Source organism: Apostichopus japonicus, chromosome 14, assembly GCF_037975245.1.
Source record: "Apostichopus japonicus isolate 1M-3 chromosome 14, ASM3797524v1, whole genome shotgun sequence".
Taxonomy (NCBI): Eukaryota; Metazoa; Echinodermata; class Holothuroidea; order Aspidochirotida; family Stichopodidae; genus Apostichopus; species Apostichopus japonicus.
The window spans coordinates 1,619,953-1,637,924 of NC_092574.1; the positions used below are offsets into that span (position 1 = coordinate 1,619,953).

The 17,972-nt window shown below is 34.3% G+C and overlaps 1 protein-coding gene across 7 annotated transcripts in view; it reads left to right on the plus strand.

Moving 5' to 3' along the window:
* LOC139980325 (bifunctional epoxide hydrolase 2-like) overlaps positions 1-17,972 on the plus strand; it is a 38,212-nt gene extending 20,240 nt beyond the window's left edge. For all 7 annotated transcript variants that reach the window (XM_071991923.1, XM_071991920.1, XM_071991919.1 and 4 more), the window contains exons 11-21: positions 931-957; positions 3,538-3,623; positions 4,595-4,712; positions 9,058-9,132; positions 10,551-10,602; positions 12,462-12,564; positions 13,224-13,293; positions 13,739-13,819; positions 15,564-15,619; positions 16,631-16,745; positions 17,373-17,972. In XM_071991923.1, the coding sequence (XP_071848024.1) occupies positions 931-957; positions 3,538-3,623; positions 4,595-4,712; positions 9,058-9,132; positions 10,551-10,602; positions 12,462-12,564; positions 13,224-13,293; positions 13,739-13,819; positions 15,564-15,619; positions 16,631-16,712 (750 nt within the window). In that variant the 3' untranslated portion in view covers positions 16,713-16,745; positions 17,373-17,972. The remainder of the gene's footprint in view (positions 1-930; positions 958-3,537; positions 3,624-4,594; positions 4,713-9,057; positions 9,133-10,550; positions 10,603-12,461; positions 12,565-13,223; positions 13,294-13,738; positions 13,820-15,563; positions 15,620-16,630; positions 16,746-17,372) is intronic.

Here is a 17,972-nt window from a genome sequence, read left to right on the forward strand (position 1 = left end):
TGTAAGGATGACTGGTATGGAAGAACATAGTGCAAGACTTTGTACATATGTGGATAGACACATGATTTGATCACAATGCTCTAATAATTAATGCTTCAAGTCACTCCATAAATGTCAAACTCCCTCTGTTCCTGTGTGGATGCAACATTTATCATGTTTATAGCTGTTTAATAGTTATCAGAGAAATTCATGCATGTTTGAGTAGTTGTGGAGTTTGTATTGTATGAACATTTCTGGTGGAAACAAAATTATAATATTTATGATGGTAGTAAGGAATATGTTAGATAAATTATCCTAGTTTTCATGATATATAATTATTTATCATTCTGTACCAAATGTCACTTATCATGCAAGTTTGATGTGTTGTGAATGTTTCTGACTACAGCCGATGCTAGTAATTACAGAGCCTGTAGTTGTAAAATCCAAATTGAGAGAATCCTGCTAATAGGATATCTAGCATTGCATGAAGCATATTAAAGCTCATTAGCATTTTAAATACTGCCCTTATATAGGTCAGTTATTATTTGGCATGGGTATTTGAGGCATATTTTGCCCTTCTTAGTCATCCCTTGACTTTTGTTTTAAAAATTGGTTGTTGATAAATTAATTACTCAAAGCAGAGAAATGATAGAGGACCTTAATTCATTCATTATGTTTATTTTGTATTTTCTTAAAAGAGATTTTTGAAACTTTGATCCATTCTTCCCAATGGAATGGATTCTAGTTTTGTTCCTTATTTTGCCAGTGCATTTTTCTTTTCCTTGACTCATCTTATCAAATGCGAGGTTATAAGAGGGGTTTCTTTTCTGTCTCACTTAAACCATTCTGGTGTTGTTTCCTTTGTTGCAGAAAGCTACCTCTTGGTTATAGTGTTAAAATAAAAACACACAATTTTAATGAAATAGCATTATCAACTTTTTTATTTCACAGGATGTGGTTGCCTTTATGGATGTCTTGGTAAGTAACCATAATATTGATATTATCTGCATTTAGGTGGCCCGTAAATTTATAGTGATGATTTTTATTGCTAAGAGACAAATAAGGTTAATTACTTTAGTGGTCGATTTGGGGAGGAGGTGGGGGACACTTTGGTTTGAATTTAAATATGATAATATTTTCTTTATTTTGGGAGATATGCTTATCAAACTCTATCACTCAATTGATCATAGCCTACCCATACTTCATAAAATATTGAAGTTTTTATCAATTACTTGATATAGCTTTGGTTAAGATGTATCAAACATGGTTTGTACAACTCCAAACATTACAGAAGGAACTGGCTGGAATATGTTTACTGAAGGAATCGGTAATTTACATATGTCAGTAACTAAACTGGAATGTGCTTACTGAAGAAATCGGTAATTTATATACATGAGTAACTGGCGGGAATATGTTTACTGAAGGAATCAGTAATTTACATATGTCAGTAACTAAACTGGAATATGTTTACTGAAGGAATCGGTAATTTACATACATGAGTAACTGGCTGGAATATGTTTACTGAAGAAATCGGTAATTTACATACATGAGTAACTGGCTGGAATATGTTTACTGAAGGAATCTGTAATTTACATACATGAGTAACTGACTGGAATATGTTTACTGAAAGAATTGGTAATTTACATACATGAGTAACTGGCTGGAATATGTTTACTGAAGGAATCGGTAATTTACATACATGAGTACTGGCTGGAATATGTTTACTGAGGGAATCCCTAATTTACATACATGAGTAACTGGCTGGAATATGTTTAATGAAGAAATCCCTAATTTACATACATGAGAAACTGGCTGGAATATGTTTACTGAAGGAATCCCTAATTTACATACATGAGTAACTGGCTGGAATATGTTTACTGAAGGAATCCCTAATTTACATACATGAGTACTGGCTGGAATATGTTTACTGAAGGAATCCCTAATTTACATACATGAGTAACTGGCTGGAATATGTTTACTGAAGGAATCATTAATTTACATATGTCAGTAACTGACTGGAATATGTTTACTGAAGAAATTCCTAATTTACATACATGAGTAACTGACTGGAATATGTTTACTGAAGGAATTCCTAATTTACATACATGAGTAACTGGCTGGAATATGTTTACTGAAGGAATCGGTAATTTACATATGTCAGTAACTGGCTGGAATATGTTTACTGAAGGAATCGGTAATTTACATATGTCAGTAACTGGCTGGAATATGTTTACTGAAGGAATCATTAATTTACATATGTCAGTAACTGACTGGAATATGTTTACTGAAGAAATTCCTAATTTACATACATGAGTAACTGGCTGGAATATGTTTACTGAAGGAATCGGTAATTTACATATGTCAGTAACTGACTGGAATATGTTTACTGAAGGAATTCCTAATTTACATACATGAGTAACTGGCTGGAATATGTTTACTGAAGGAATCGGTAATTTACATATGTCAGTAACTGGCTGGAATATGTTTACTGAAGGAATCGGTAATTTACATATGTCAGTAACTGGCTGGAATATGTTTACTGAAGGAATCATTAATTTACATATGTCAGTAACTGACTGGAATATGTTTACTGAAGAAATTCCTAATTTACATACATGAGTAACTGGCTGGAATATGTTTACTGAAGGAATCATTAATTTACATATGTCAGTAACTGACTGGAATATGTTTACTGAAGAAATTCCTAATTTACATACATGAGAAACTGGCTGGAATATGTTTACTGAAGGAATCATTAATTTACATATGTCAGTAACTGACTGGAATATGTTTACTGAAGAAATTCCTAATTTACATACATGAGTAACTGGCTGGAATATGTTTACTGAAGGAATCGGTAATTTACATACTGTACATGACAAACTGGCTGGAATATGTTTACTGAGGAATCAGTTTCTTGCAGATTTCCTACCTCAATCTTTTCAACGATGCAATCAAATGCATCTGTTGTCATCAAGCATACTGCATTCTGTTAGTACTAAATCTTACTTATTTTCAGATATACAACATAAGTACACTTCATTGTATCTATGGGCAATGCCTGAATATATCATGTGATATCTGTTGATGGCAACATCATGGGCGCAGATCCTGGTGGGGACAGCAGGACATGTCCCCATCAAATTTTTCAGTGGTGGGGACATGATATACCGTGTCCCCATCAAGTTGCCTTGACCAAATGCTGCATTTCAAATTCTCCTGTATTGAACTTCAACAATATATGTACATGCTACATACTTTTATTGAGGTGTGACACACACACATGACATCCAAGGACCTGTGCCCACTGGTTCAAATTCCATTCTTTAGATACAATGCCCCCCCACCCCCCCCCCCCCCCCCCAAAAAGTCCTCTTTCCAAAACCTCACAGATGTGGTAAGGTACTAAACAATCATCAACAGTAATATTCTGAAGAAAATGAAGAAAAACAGTGCTCTGTCAATGTTGTACATACCCATTTATTATTTTATACAATAGCTTCATAATTCATAATTCCATTGTTTTCTGTTCTTTCTTTGTCTTTCTGTTTCATACAGGGTCTTCCACAAGCCACATTTATTGGTCATGACTGGGGTGGCGTGGCTGTTTGGTCTTTAGCCTTACATTACCCGGAGCGCACTATGTGAGTACAGCATGTACCTACTAATCTTCATTGGGACTGGGTTTCGCTTCTGTTACTGTCATTGGTTGTGAAACAACTTTGTTCACCGTGGCTGCACTACATTGATGATAAAGAGTGGGGCTTGCCTTTAACCTACCAGTACTGACGTTTTTTACTGACGTTTGAGATACAACAAGTCGTCAAAATGACAAAATTCTGAAAATTGACGTTTTGCCGAGATACAACAAGTCGTCAAAATGACAAAATTCTGAAAATTGACGTTTTGCCGAGATACAAATCGTCATATATTATATATTCTTTCTCTGCAAGTACACGTAACCACATGTTTTAATGGATCATTTGTCAAAAACAGGTGGTATTGAAATGCAACCTGTACGGATGGCATTAATTGCCATCAATTGCCATCAATTGCCATCAATTGCCATCAATTATTTTGAAGCTATTTGTAACATATGTAATTGTGCCTTCTGTCATACTTGACAGCTGCAGTTTGCAGTATGTTAAGACTTTCCATATAATATTCACATTTCATTAGATTTACTACAATACAAGATCCATAAAGTGACAATGACTTTGCTGCCCCTAAAAATAGCAGACTACAAACTATTTACACCAATATGTAAAGATAGTGTTCCACAAATTTAAGGTTAATGTTTCAGTAATCACTTGAAACCTATGAAGATCTATGCCTATAATTTCATAATTCCTACTAGTTGATTTAGTGTAGTAATATAACGCATTTCAGATGTCTAAGTTACCTTCATTGGTTGAATATGGTACCACAGGATTGTGTTAAAATTCAATACAATTACAGCTTCAACTGCCATGTTTCTGTGTCCAATTAATTACTCTCCAGACTCCTGTTCTATTTTTCGCCATTATTATGTTAATGACTGGGAAATAGTGCAAAGCACCTGTGTACTCAAATACAAATGTTGCCTGTAATTTGTAAATATAACTTCTATCAACAGGGCAGTTGGTGCTTTCAATACTCCCTTCTTTCCACCTATTCTGACTTCTGCCAACCCTTTGGAAAATATGAAGAAGAAGCCAGGAGTATGGGCATATCAAATTTACTTCCAGGATGTGGTGAGTGAATTGTTAGGTATAAATATAAGCATACAAGGAAGGTAACCTCATTGTTTAGAGGTTATTGAACAAGTATCTACCTCCATCAAGAGGGTTGTACTGTATAATACAAGTACAGCCAGTACAACTAGCATATTGACTAGCTAACTGTAGCTGCAATCTTTAAAAAGAGTTGCAACAGCCAGTGAGTCTGCCTAGAACCAGTTGTGAATGGTATGGTCATGCATTTATCCACTTGTTTATATAGTGTACTTTCATGACATTCAAAGTATGTATACTGATACTATGGATAGTATTAGTACCCTGTATACTATGGTTAGTATTAGTACCCTGTATACTATGGTTAGTATTTGTACCCTATATACTATGGTTAGTATTAGTACCCTGTATACTATGGTAAGTATTAGTACCCTGTATACTATGGTTAGTATTAGTACCCTGTATACAATGGTTAGTATTAGTACCCTGTATACTATGGTTAGTATTAGTACCCTGTATACTATGGTTAGTATTAGTACCCTGTATACTATGGTTAGTATTAGTACCCTGTATACTATGGATAGTATTAGTACCCTGTATACTATGGTTAGTATTAGTACCCTGTATACTATGGTTAGTATTTGTACCCTGTATACTATGGTTAGTATTAGTACCCTGTATACTATGGTTAGTATTTGTACCCTGTATACAATGGTTAGTATTAGTACCCTGTATACTATGGTTAGTATTAGTACCCTGTATACTATGGATAGTATTAGTACCCTGTATACTATGGTTAGTATTAGTACCCTGTATACTATGGTTAGTATTAGTACCCTGTATACTATGGATAGTATTAGTACCCTGTATACTATGGATAGTATTAGTACCCTGTATACTATGGTTAGTATTAGTACCCTGTATACTATGGTTAGTATTTGTACCCTGTATACTATGGTTAGTATTAGTACCCTGTATACTATGGTTAGTATTTGTACCCTGTATACAATGGTTAGTATTAGTACCCTGTATACAATGGTTAGTATTAGTACCCTGTATACTATGGTTAGTATTAGTACCCTGTATACTATGGTTAGTATTTGTACCCTGTATACTATGGTTAGTATTAGTACCCTGTATACTATGGTTAGTATTAGTACCCTGTATACTATGGTTAGTATTAGTACCCTGTATACTATGGTTAGTATTTGTACCCTGTATACAATGGTTAGTATTAGTACCCTGTATACTATGGTTAGTATTTGTACCCTGTATACTATAGTTAGTATTAGTACCCTGTATACTATGGTTAGTATTAGTACCCTGTATACTATGGTTAGTATTAGTACCCTGTATACTATGGTTAGTATTAGTACCCTGTATACTATGGTTAGTATTAGTACCCTGTATACTATGGTTAGTATTAGTACCCTGTATACTATGGTTAGTATTTGTACCCTGTATACTATGGTTAGTATTAGTACCCTGTATACTATGGTTAGTATTAGTACCCTGTATACTATGGTTAGTATTAGTACCCTGTATACTATGGTTAGTATTTGTACCCTGTATACTATGGTTAGTATTTGTACCCTGTATACTATGGTTAGTATTAGTACCCTGTATACTATGGTTAGTATTAGTACCCTGTATACTATGGTTAGTATTAGTACCCTGTATACTATGGTTAGTATTTGTACCCTGTATACAATGGTTAGTATTAGTACCCTGTATACTATAGTTAGTATTTGTACCCTGTATACTATAGTTAGTATTTGTACCCTGTATACTATGGTTAGTATTAGTACCCTGTATACTATGGTTAGTATTAGTACCCTGTACACTATGGTTAGTATTAGTACCCTGTACACTATGGTTAGTATTAGTACCCTGTATACTATGGTTAGTATTAGTACCCTGTATACTATGGTTAGTATTAGTACCCTGTATACTATGGTTAGTATTAGTACCCTGTATACTATGGTTAGTATTAGTACCCTGTATACTATGGTTAGTATTAGTACCCTGTATACTATGGTTAGTATTAGTACCCTGTATACTATGGTTAGTATTAGTACCCTGTATACTATGGTTAGTATTAGTACCCTGTATACTATGGTTAGTATTAGTACCCTGTATACTATGGTTAGTATTAGTACCCTGTATACAATGGTTAGTATTAGTACCCTGTATACTATGGTTAGTATTAGTACCCTGTATACTATGGTTAGTATTAGTACCCTGTATACAATGGTTAGTATTAGTACCCTGTATACTATGGTTAGTATTAGTACCCTGTATACTATGGTTAGTATTAGTACCCTGTATACTATGGTTAGTATTAGTACCCTGTATACTATGGTTAGTATTAGTACCCTGTATACTATGGTTAGTATTAGTACCCTGTATACTATGGTTAGTATTTGTACCCTGTATACAATGGTTAGTATTTGTACCCTGTATACTATAGTTAGTATTAGTACCCTGTATACTATGGTTAGTATTAGTACCCTGTATACTATGGTTAGTATTAGTACCCTGTATACTATGGTTAGTATTAGTACCCTGTATACTATGGTTAGTATTAGTACCCTGTATACTATGGTTAGTATTAGTACCCTGTATACTATGGTTAGTATTTGTACCCTGTATACTATGGTTAGTATTAGTACCCTGTATACTATGGTTAGTATTAGTACCCTGTATACTATGGTTAGTATTAGTACCCTGTATACTATGGTTAGTATTAGTACCCTGTATACTATGGTTAGTATTAGTACCCTGTATACTATGGTTAGTATTAGTACCCTGTATACTATGGTTAGTATTAGTACCCTGTATACAATGGTTAGTATTAGTACCCTGTATACTATGGTTAGTATTAGTACCCTGTATACTATGGTTAGTATTTGTACCCTGTATACTATGGTTAGTATTAGTACCCTGTATACTATGGTTAGTATTAGTACCCTGTATACTATGGTTAGTATTAGTACCCTGTATACTATGGTTAGTATTAGTACCCTGTATACTATGGTTAGTATTAGTACCCTGTATACTATGGTTAGTATTAGTACCCTGTATACTATGGTTAGTATTTGTACCCTGTATACAATGGTTAGTATTAGTACCCTGTACACTATGGTTAGTATTAGTACCCTGTATACTATGGTTAGTATTAGTACCCTGTATACTATGGTTAGTATTAGTACCCTGTACACTATACACTATAGTTAGTATTAGTACCCTGTACACTATGGTTAGTATTAGTACCCTGTATACAATGGTTAGTATTAGTACCCTGTATACTATGGTTAGTATTTGTACCCTGTATACTATGGTTAGTATTTGTACCCTGTATACTATGGTTAGTATTAGTACCCTGTATACTATGGTTAGTATTAGTACCCTGTATACTATGGTTAGTATTAGTACCCTGTATACTATAGTTAGTATTAGTACCCTGTATACTATGGTTAGTATTAGTACCCTGTATACTATGGTTAGTATTAGTACCCTGTATACTATGGTTAGTATTAGTACCCTGTATACTATGGTTAGTATTAGTACCCTGTATACTATGGTTAGTATTAGTACCCTGTATACTATGGTTAGTATTTGTACCCTGTATACTATGGTTAGTATTAGTACCCTGTATACTATGGTTAGTATTAGTACCCTGTATACTATGGTTAGTATTAGTACCCTGTATAATATGGTTAGTATTAGTACCCTGTATACTATGGTTAGTATTAGTACCCTGTATACTATGGTTAGTATTAGTACCCTGTTTCTGTTAGAGACAGTTAGTGTGTTTGATTTGAACCATCATGATGTGAAGGTAAATTAGACAATAGTAGTAGTAAAGATATTCTGTTAATTTGGAATCTGATAATCTTGAACATACTTTGTTCCTTGTACAGATTGAGGCCAGCTCTGTATTTATAATTGGTTGTGTACCTTAGTGTTACTTAGACCAAACCATGTAATACACTGACTGTGATGCTCCTAATTTTGAGTTAACAAGATTGTAGCTCAACATACCACAAATTGCAAAAGTTCATTCAATTATTGGTATTATTATTCATTGATTTGATGTTTTTATCTAATCTCAATTATTCTCTGATCAACAGATCAGGTTTAAGATTTCTTATTTTCCTTCTAGCAATCAACTGTGGTATTATTAGGTTGTGACAAGTTCAACACAAAAAGCATCCCTAAACACTGAAATGACATTACTCCTAAACTGTAAACATACTAAGGATTCTTATTTGCATGCATGACTATGTTTAGAATCTGTATTTCAGAATTGAGGACTCATTTCAACACTTATAGTTAAATTCCATAAATAAATTGACTTCTGCAGGGAATAGCAGAAGCAGAGATTGGGCCAAACCTGGAACGTTTTTTCAAGTTGATGGTTCGTGCATCGTTGAAGGAGGTACAGTCAACCATTCTCCATTTTCATACAAAGTTTTTAATGAGCAAGTTTCAATTACCTCCTCACAATCATCTCCACATCAGATGATCATTGCTGGACAAACACGTAACAGATGGATTGGGGGCTGGGGGCAGGGGGGGTGGAAGTGAGGGGTTATTGTGTTCTTGCTACAGATGAACTGAAATTATTATTATTTGCCAATGTGAAATTGGTGTACTTAAAACACTTGGGAACACAGCCCACTTACACCCAGAGGTGCCTAATCTTAACTATCTCCAAGGTATTTTGTCATGACTGAAAGGTGATAAATCCGGAATGATTGGGAGGGTGGGAAGGGTGGGGGTGGAGGTGGGCATGTAGTATTCTCAGTTTGGTATTAAAGCTGAAAAGTTCCCTTTCTCTTATATCAAAAGTTCCACTCTTTGTTAATGAATTTTTTTTTGCTGTTTGATGTTTGTAACTATCTAGAAACTGTGTTATTACAATTCTAAATGTATAAGTCTAAGCAAAACTTGAGGTTCTTTGTATACACTATTTACAAAGAATTTTGTCATGGCTGGAGTGTGACAAGTCAGGAATGATGGGGAGGGGTAGGGGTAGGTGGGATGATGCTGAAATCTCCTCACTCTGGTATCAAACCTGAAATGTTCCCTTTCTCTTAAATTATAAGTTCCCATTCTTTTTAATGAATTTTCTCTTTTGCAATGTTTTTGATAATCTGGAAACTTGGTAAGCAATTATAATTCTTAATGTAAACTGTAGATAAACTTCATATTTGGTATGTGGATCCACCAGTTAACAGAGTACAGCCCTCTTGTAAACTGTGTGGTCAAAGTCGCTTGAGATCAATAGAGGTAAAAGTATCAAATCATAACTCTAAAAGTAAGATTGAATGCACTTCATACTTGGTCTGTGGGTCCACCTGATTAAGTACAACACTGTTACCCATTTCTTTGGAAGTCAAAGGTTGTTTGAGGTCAACAGGGCAACGTCTGAAAACCATGTAAACTCAGTAACTCCAACCTTAAAAGTTAATTGACTTTGGTATGTTTATCCACTTTAGTGAGTACAAGCATCCTATTGTTTCTTTTTAGGTGACTGTACATTTGAGGTCAAAAGAAAGAATGAAAACATTGTTGTTTGTTAATCATAACAATGTGGAACTTATTATTATCATGTTGATTCTGAAAGGAAGTAAGAATAATGTCATAGAAGATTGAAGTTGAAGGTTTTATGTTGTCTCGTGTTTTTAGAAGTTTCAATGTAAGGTAGATTCTATGTAGCTGCCATCATGGTTTGTATATAGGCAACATGTTGAGTGAACACTGTGTATTACTTTATGCCAATAATCGTTGTGCCATGGTGCAGCCAACTATTATATATCAGATATTCTTTGTTTCTCTATTTTCATGTAACAGGATTATTTTCCAGGTTTTGAAGGAATAAATTTCTTATCTGTCTTGGAGAAAGGTAGAGAACATGTTTTATATTATGATGATAAATACTGTTGATAAACAGCAAACTAATCTATATAATGTTATGGTTATTCATGAGGTGATACTGTTGATAAACAGCAAACTAATCTATATAATGTTATGGTTATTCATGAGGTGATACTGTTGATAAACAGCAAACTAATCTAATGTAATGGTTATTCATGAGGTGATACTGTTGATAAACAGCAAACTAATCTAATGTAATGGTTATTCATGAGGTGATACTGTTGATAAACAGCAAACTAATCTAATGTAATGGTTATTCATGAGGTGATACTGTTGATAAACAGCAAACTAATCTAATGTAATGGTTATTCATGAGGTGATACTGTTGATAAACAGCAAACTAATCTATATAATGTTATGGTTATTCATGAGGTGATACTGTTGATAAACAGCAAACTAATCTAATGTAATGGTTATTCATGAGGTGATACTGTTGATAAACAGCAAACTAATCTAATGTAATGGTTATTCATGAGGTGATACTGTTGATAAACAGCAAACTAATCTAATGTAATGGTTATTCATGAGGTGATACTGTTGATAAACAGCAAACTAATCTAATGTAATGGTTATTCATGAGGTGATACTGTTGATAAACAGCAAACTAATCTATATAATGTTATGGTTATTCATGAGGTGATACTGTTGATAAACAGCAAACTAATCTAATGTAATGGTTATTCATGAGGTGATACTGTTGATAAACAGCAAACTAATCTAATGTAATGGTTATTCATGAGGTGATACTGTTGATAAACAGCAAACTAATCTAATGTAATGGTTATTCATGAGGTGATACTGTTGATAAACAGCAAACTAATCTAATGTAATGGTTATTCATGAGGTGATACTGTTGATAAACAGCAAACTAATCTAATGTAATGGTTATTCATGAGGTGATACTGTTGATAAACAGCAAACTAATCTAATGTAATGGTTATTCAAAAGGTGATACTGTTTATAAACAGCAAACTAATCTAATGTAATGGTTATTCATGAGGTGATACTGTTGATAAACAGCGAACTAATCTAATGTAATGGTTATTCATGAGGTGATACTGTTGATAAACAGCAAACTAATCTAATGTAATGGTTATTCATGAGGTGATACTGTTGATAAACAGCAAACTAATCTAATGTAATGGTTATTCATGAGGTGATACTGTTGATAAACAGCAATCTAATGTAATGTTTATTCATGAGGTCATATACATACAGTTTACGTGGTTGTATAGTTGAATTATATACATTTGTCAAAAGAAATAGGGCAGTTTGTTTATGAATATTAAAAATCTTCTCATGTGTGAAAAAAAACTGAAAATGTTATAAATGGATGTTAAACTTTAGGAAATATAACAGAGAGTAGATTTTGCTATTGTAGACATTGTAAACTAAAGTTCGATCTATGAAGTACAATATTCTGTGTGAATTCTATTCTTCTCATTGCAAAAAGTGCATTGAGCTTGTAATTAGACTTACCTTTTGAAAAATGAGAATGCCGCCTTCCAGTTCTTTCCAGTTAGTAAGTTCAGATGCATCTGCTCTCCAATTTTGGTAGGTCTACTCTAGGCCAGGTGTTTATTTCTGTAGCATAATCATAGAAAACATTATCTTTTTGAAATAAGATCCAAAGTCAATTGCAACTTACAAAAGATATATTTGCTATCAAAAGAACATGTTAGATTTTATTCTCTATGCCGTTCTGAAGTAAAGTGAAATTTCAATGTTTTCTCACTTAAATTAAATTTAATCTGTAGAAAAAAGTGGAAAGTCAGTTCTTTGAAAATAATCATATGTGGTCATTTGTGTACTCCTTTGCTTCTTCAGGGGGAATTTTGGTAGACACCCCAGAGGACCCTCCTCACAGTATTCTGTACGACAAAGATGAACTTGACTATTCTCTGGACAGGATAAGAAAGTCTGGCTTGAGGTATGGACATATAAACCAGCCATAACCTACTTACCCACTAAATGTTAAATGTAAAACACAGATATTTGTCTGTTACATTCTCATTGTGTTAATATTCCAGTGGGAGCAAGGATATGGACATATTGATTCATTTTAGCCTTCCATAATCACCAAGTCCTTGGCCATGTTGGAACAATCTTTGGAATGTTCAGCACCCTGAAGTGTATATAAAAATAATAAGATGTTTTCTATACTAGTTCAATACAGTTTAGTTTAGTTCATGTTATGTAAAACTTTCCCTAGCTTTTTGTAGAGTTTTCTAGAATAAGGAAGCAACCAAAAATGGCTGGAAAATGGTCAACAATGACATGAATATAAATATCTATACAGTACATCCATAAAATAATATGCATGTTTAAATTCTGCTTTGTTACATTAATTTTAAGAAGAAAGTATGTAGAGATTATGTAAACATTTAGTGGAAATATCTGATTTCTGTAAATAATTAGTGAAACATGGTTGAGAGAGGGGACATAGCTTTTGGGCCACTAAAGTATTTTGTGCTAAACCAAGAGTGTGAAAACCTTTGTGAAATGAACCGAAAAAATACAGTTATATTCCTCTGTTTACAAACAAACAGAGAGTAGTTAATTTAATACAAACATTCTAATTGCTTTCAGAGGAATGCTCAATTGGTACAGAAACATCAATGAAAGTGCAGAATGGAACGCTAAAGCTGCTGGGAGGAAGGTACATTTCATTACGTACCATTTTCCACCTTCCCATATCACATTCACCCTACCAAAATATGATGTTTCTTAGAAAATACTACGAATTAATTGATGTTACTGCCCAAAGAGATGCAATATTCTCTTTGTCCATCCACTCAATGACAAGAACTTGTGCTCTGATTCATAAATGCAAGTTATGCTCAGTTATTGTAGACATAAAGCTGAGTGCTGATATTTGCTGCCAAACGTTTAACAGTCAGTAGCACCAACATGGCAAATTAATTGAAATTTATATGTCTTCTGTGGAATAATTCACTGTAAGTAATACATTATTTTCCATCAGCATTCTACCAGATACACAAGAATTAACTTTTATAAACTGCAATAGGAGAACCATATAAAAATTCATAACAATTGTGCAGATGTTTATGTCAATTCTCTGGCATACTTTTTCTTTGTACTAGATTTTATGTCCGGCATTAATGGTGACAGCTGAGAAAGACCCAGTGTTAACACCTAGCGCAAGTCGACACATGGACGATTGGGTAATGTAAACAAGCATATATTATAAGCAGTGGCGGAGCTAGGGGTATTGGTCAGGAGGGGCGAGAATGGTCTGTAGGGGCGCTTTCGACACTATCTAAGCGGAGCGCCACCACAGGTTGGCGCAGAGCGTACAGAAATTTTTTGAGTAATGATACTCCCTAGATCGCCGGAAATGACCCTTTCCGGGCCTTGCTAATTTGCAGATAAACGAAGAATAAATAGGTGTCATCGCCATTTTGTCAGAAAATTACACCAACGAAATGTGACAAATGTCAATAGTAGATGAGAGCGCAATAAAAAAGTCAATAATCGCGAAATAAGTAAAAAGCTGAAAAGGGCGCCAGCAGTCTATTTGAGTCCGTCAGGGGGGGCATCCGTCCCCCCCCCTGACTATATGGACGCTCCGCCACTGATTATTAGGCTGTATGTAAGTACAAAATCTATCCAACCCATTGACTCCATTCTTCACTATATGACCTTGTGGCTCATTCTTACAAACAAGGCAAGTTTACCAGGCTTTGACAAGATACAGTTGATGAAAAGCACTCTACTTTTGTGGCATATTTTTCAGTATTTTATGATTTAAAGCTTTCTTGCCAAATACTGTGCCAAACTAGAGTGTTATTTCTTATTTATTCAAAAATTCATAAAAGAAAGCCTTGAAGGAAATGTTATTATGCGAATTGTTGTTTCACGAGCAGTCTTTATTAGATAATTTCACCTGAAAAATCACATCTCTCTTGAGTTGATATGATCACCAATCTCTACACAAGCATAATTTTTCTCTTTCAAGTCATTTTATACTTTATCCAATTTTAGTGCATATTTACTTCATTTTAGTTGGTTTGTAGTAAAAGAAGTTTCAGTTAATTTGTATTAAAAAAAAGTGCAAAATGTGTTACTGATGTCTATCATCTCTAATGAGGCAGTTGTGTCTCCATTTGCTTTGTTACAAGGGTTTATTATTAGCTCCCACATAACATAAATACGTAGTAAGAGTACTGTTAGTTTACGCTCATTTTGGTTTCGATGATAATCATAACCTTTGCATTCATGATGGCGTGTGTGTGCGTGCGTTTGTGACGCCCAGCTTGTAAACAGGATATCCCAAGAAGGGAAGCTTAGACAGACCTCATATTTCATTTTAGAATTACCACAATAAATACAAGAAGCCTATTGTTTTTGGCCAAATGTCATTTGGGGTCACTAGGGGTCAAATTGTGAAAACCTTGTTAACACAATACCTCAAGAAGATAAACTTGGGCAATATAAGGGAAGCTGGAACAGATAGCATATTTGGTATGTAATTGTACCACATTGAGTACAAGAAACCTAAAGTGGGCGGAGCTCAATGGTCGTTTGAGTTCACCAGGGGTCAAATTGTGAAATGCATGTTTTATACAATATTTCAACAAGGACATACAAGAGGCCTGTTGATGAGCTTAATGGTCATTTCAGGACAGCCTGTGTCATTGTGAATTTATTGTTTGTCACATCACACTGCTTTTCACTGTATTACTAAGATCAAGTATGTTGTACATGACGTCAGATTCATGAAGAAAATAGCTCACGTTACATAGTCGAAAGCACAATCCACTTCTGCATTCTGGTTACATTTGTCGGTGGATAATCTTTCATCACTAACATGTGCTTTTCTGCTTCTGAGGTTTTTTTCTGTGTCCTAATGAAAAGATGTTGTACCACCATACACAAGGTTTACAATCTTAGTGTTTTATTTTACAGATTCCCGACCTTAGTAGAGGTCATCTTGACTGTGGTCATTGGTCTCTTCTTGAAAGGTTAGTCTGTTTAGAATGCCCACTTGTAGAAAACACCACCTGAAACTAGCTGGCATTGTTCCTAAAGCTTTTCTCCTATTCAACTGATTGGGTATACATCTATCCATCTTATATTACTTTTATTACTGTATTGTCTATACTTTGCAATATCTCGCATTCCATCTGTCTCAGAATTGTCTTTAATTAGTTACTAGAATGAGACAGCATTATGTTCATGGATGTTCAAGTATGGTTGTGAACAATGAACTCATTAATATTAAGGAGATACAAACTATAGTGGGGCTGTCACTGCCCTCATAACAGCACTCTTTGTGTCCATGCTTTAGCCTCTTGTACAACAGTCCATGTTAGGAGTAATTCTCTGATCTGAGTCAGTTTGAATTCAGTTGCGATCAGATGGATCATAAATCAACTGTTCAACTTACAATAGTATTCATTTCATGAATCCTACAAATCATATGTTTTATTATAGTTTATTTTTTAACCATAACTTAAATGCTAATTGACTGTTGTGTACAGTAAAGCTTAACTAACATGATTTTGTGTAATGAAATGACAGCTTAGGATCACCAACCTTAACAAAGTGTATCACTGATTCTAAATTGTAGAGGAAATCTCTGACTAGAACATGACATCACCCTCTTGTGTGAAAATGACACCTCTTGCTTTATGTTAGCTGGTTTTGTATGTATAAAACTTTGGAATCCCCCACAGCACATTTTAACAATCATTTTGACTTTGACACAGATTCAAACACACTTTTTGTCTTTTAGTTAAATTTTTCAAAACCTATTCCAAACCCAAAGGTATCCAAATATTCACACGTTTCAGACACACTTGGAAACATATATCAACAACCAAGGATAACATTATCAACTTAAAACTTTCCAGATTTTGTGAAGAATGCAGCAAGTTGCAATACCCTCTTTCTTAATTGTTTAGAGATTCTATTGTTTCTTATTTCAGTGAATCTTTCAATATGGTATCATTGATTGCTGTTTTTCTTTAAAGACCTGCTGAAGCTAACCAAATCCTTCTTGAGTGGTTGAACAAGGTTCATTGTAAGCAACCACAACTGATGGCTCTCTTATAGGGGAAGAAGATAGGATTGCAAGATTTCATTTCAGTGAGTAAAATAAAATAACTTCTGTTTCTCTCCCAGTGGTTTACTTGAAATTTGTGGTTTAATGAGGTGATATAGTGAATGAAATGTTATCAACTAAATAGATGGACTGAATCTGACATCTTGCAAAAAAGGAAATGTACAGATTGGACTGCATTGCAACTGAAGACACAGCTGCTGTGGACAGACCAATTAAATTTGTAATGGTCCATACCCTACATACAAGGGCGGCCGCAGAAGCACTTTTAATCTGGGGGGGGGCACCGATGTTGAAGGGCACATGTTAATGTTCCCCTGTACTTGCTGATGACTAAATACAGCCTTTAACATCATGGAAACTTCTTCAGGGGTGTTTTATGCACTTCAACTCCCAATTAAACTTGATTAAGAAGCTAGGTAATGCAGTGTGCTTGATTTTTCCCCAAGCCATTGCACTTGACAGTTGAGTTGTTATTACACCCATTGATATTTGGTAGTCATCTGGATTCCCCTGTCACACGTTACTTAAAAATTAATTTAATTGTCTTTTATTCATTTACATTAAGTTTTCCAGATACTCAAAAGAAAACACTCAAAGAACACACAATTATGCAGGATTCTAAAGTGGTCTTCTTTCCTGTTTTTTCACAGACCTTTTCCAGTGATAGATGAAGTTACATATCTGGGAGATTATGACAGTGATCACAACTCAGAGAGATGAAGAAAGTAATTATAACTGATAAAAAATATAAAAAAATGATGTAAAAACAAATTATAGGAGCATTCTGCTGTACATATATTGTAGTGTAACAATTTTAAAGTAGGCCTACAGTATTACACAATTAAATTATTTTCATGTGCAAAGCAAAGGCATCTAGTACCAATAAAGAAGAACTTAACAATTTATGCAAGAAATAGATAACACTGAAATAATATTGATTGAGCCCGTGCCATATTTTAACATAAATTTATAATGAGAATTTAATGAGGGGGGGGGGTAAGAACTGTCAAAACTGGATTGCACAGGACAGTAGGAGTAAAATGTTTTGCTGTATTCATGCCTCATATAGTTCTCTGTCTTATAACTGAATAATTATGAGGAAGAGTAATATTTTATCAAGCTGTCCAAATACAAGTGCAGAGGCAGCTTAAGGAATGCTATTTAATGGGATATCTTTATCGCAAGAGGAGAAACTGAAATAAATTGAAAGTGTCTTAATTGTTTTATTTCACCTGGTGTATCATAAGATA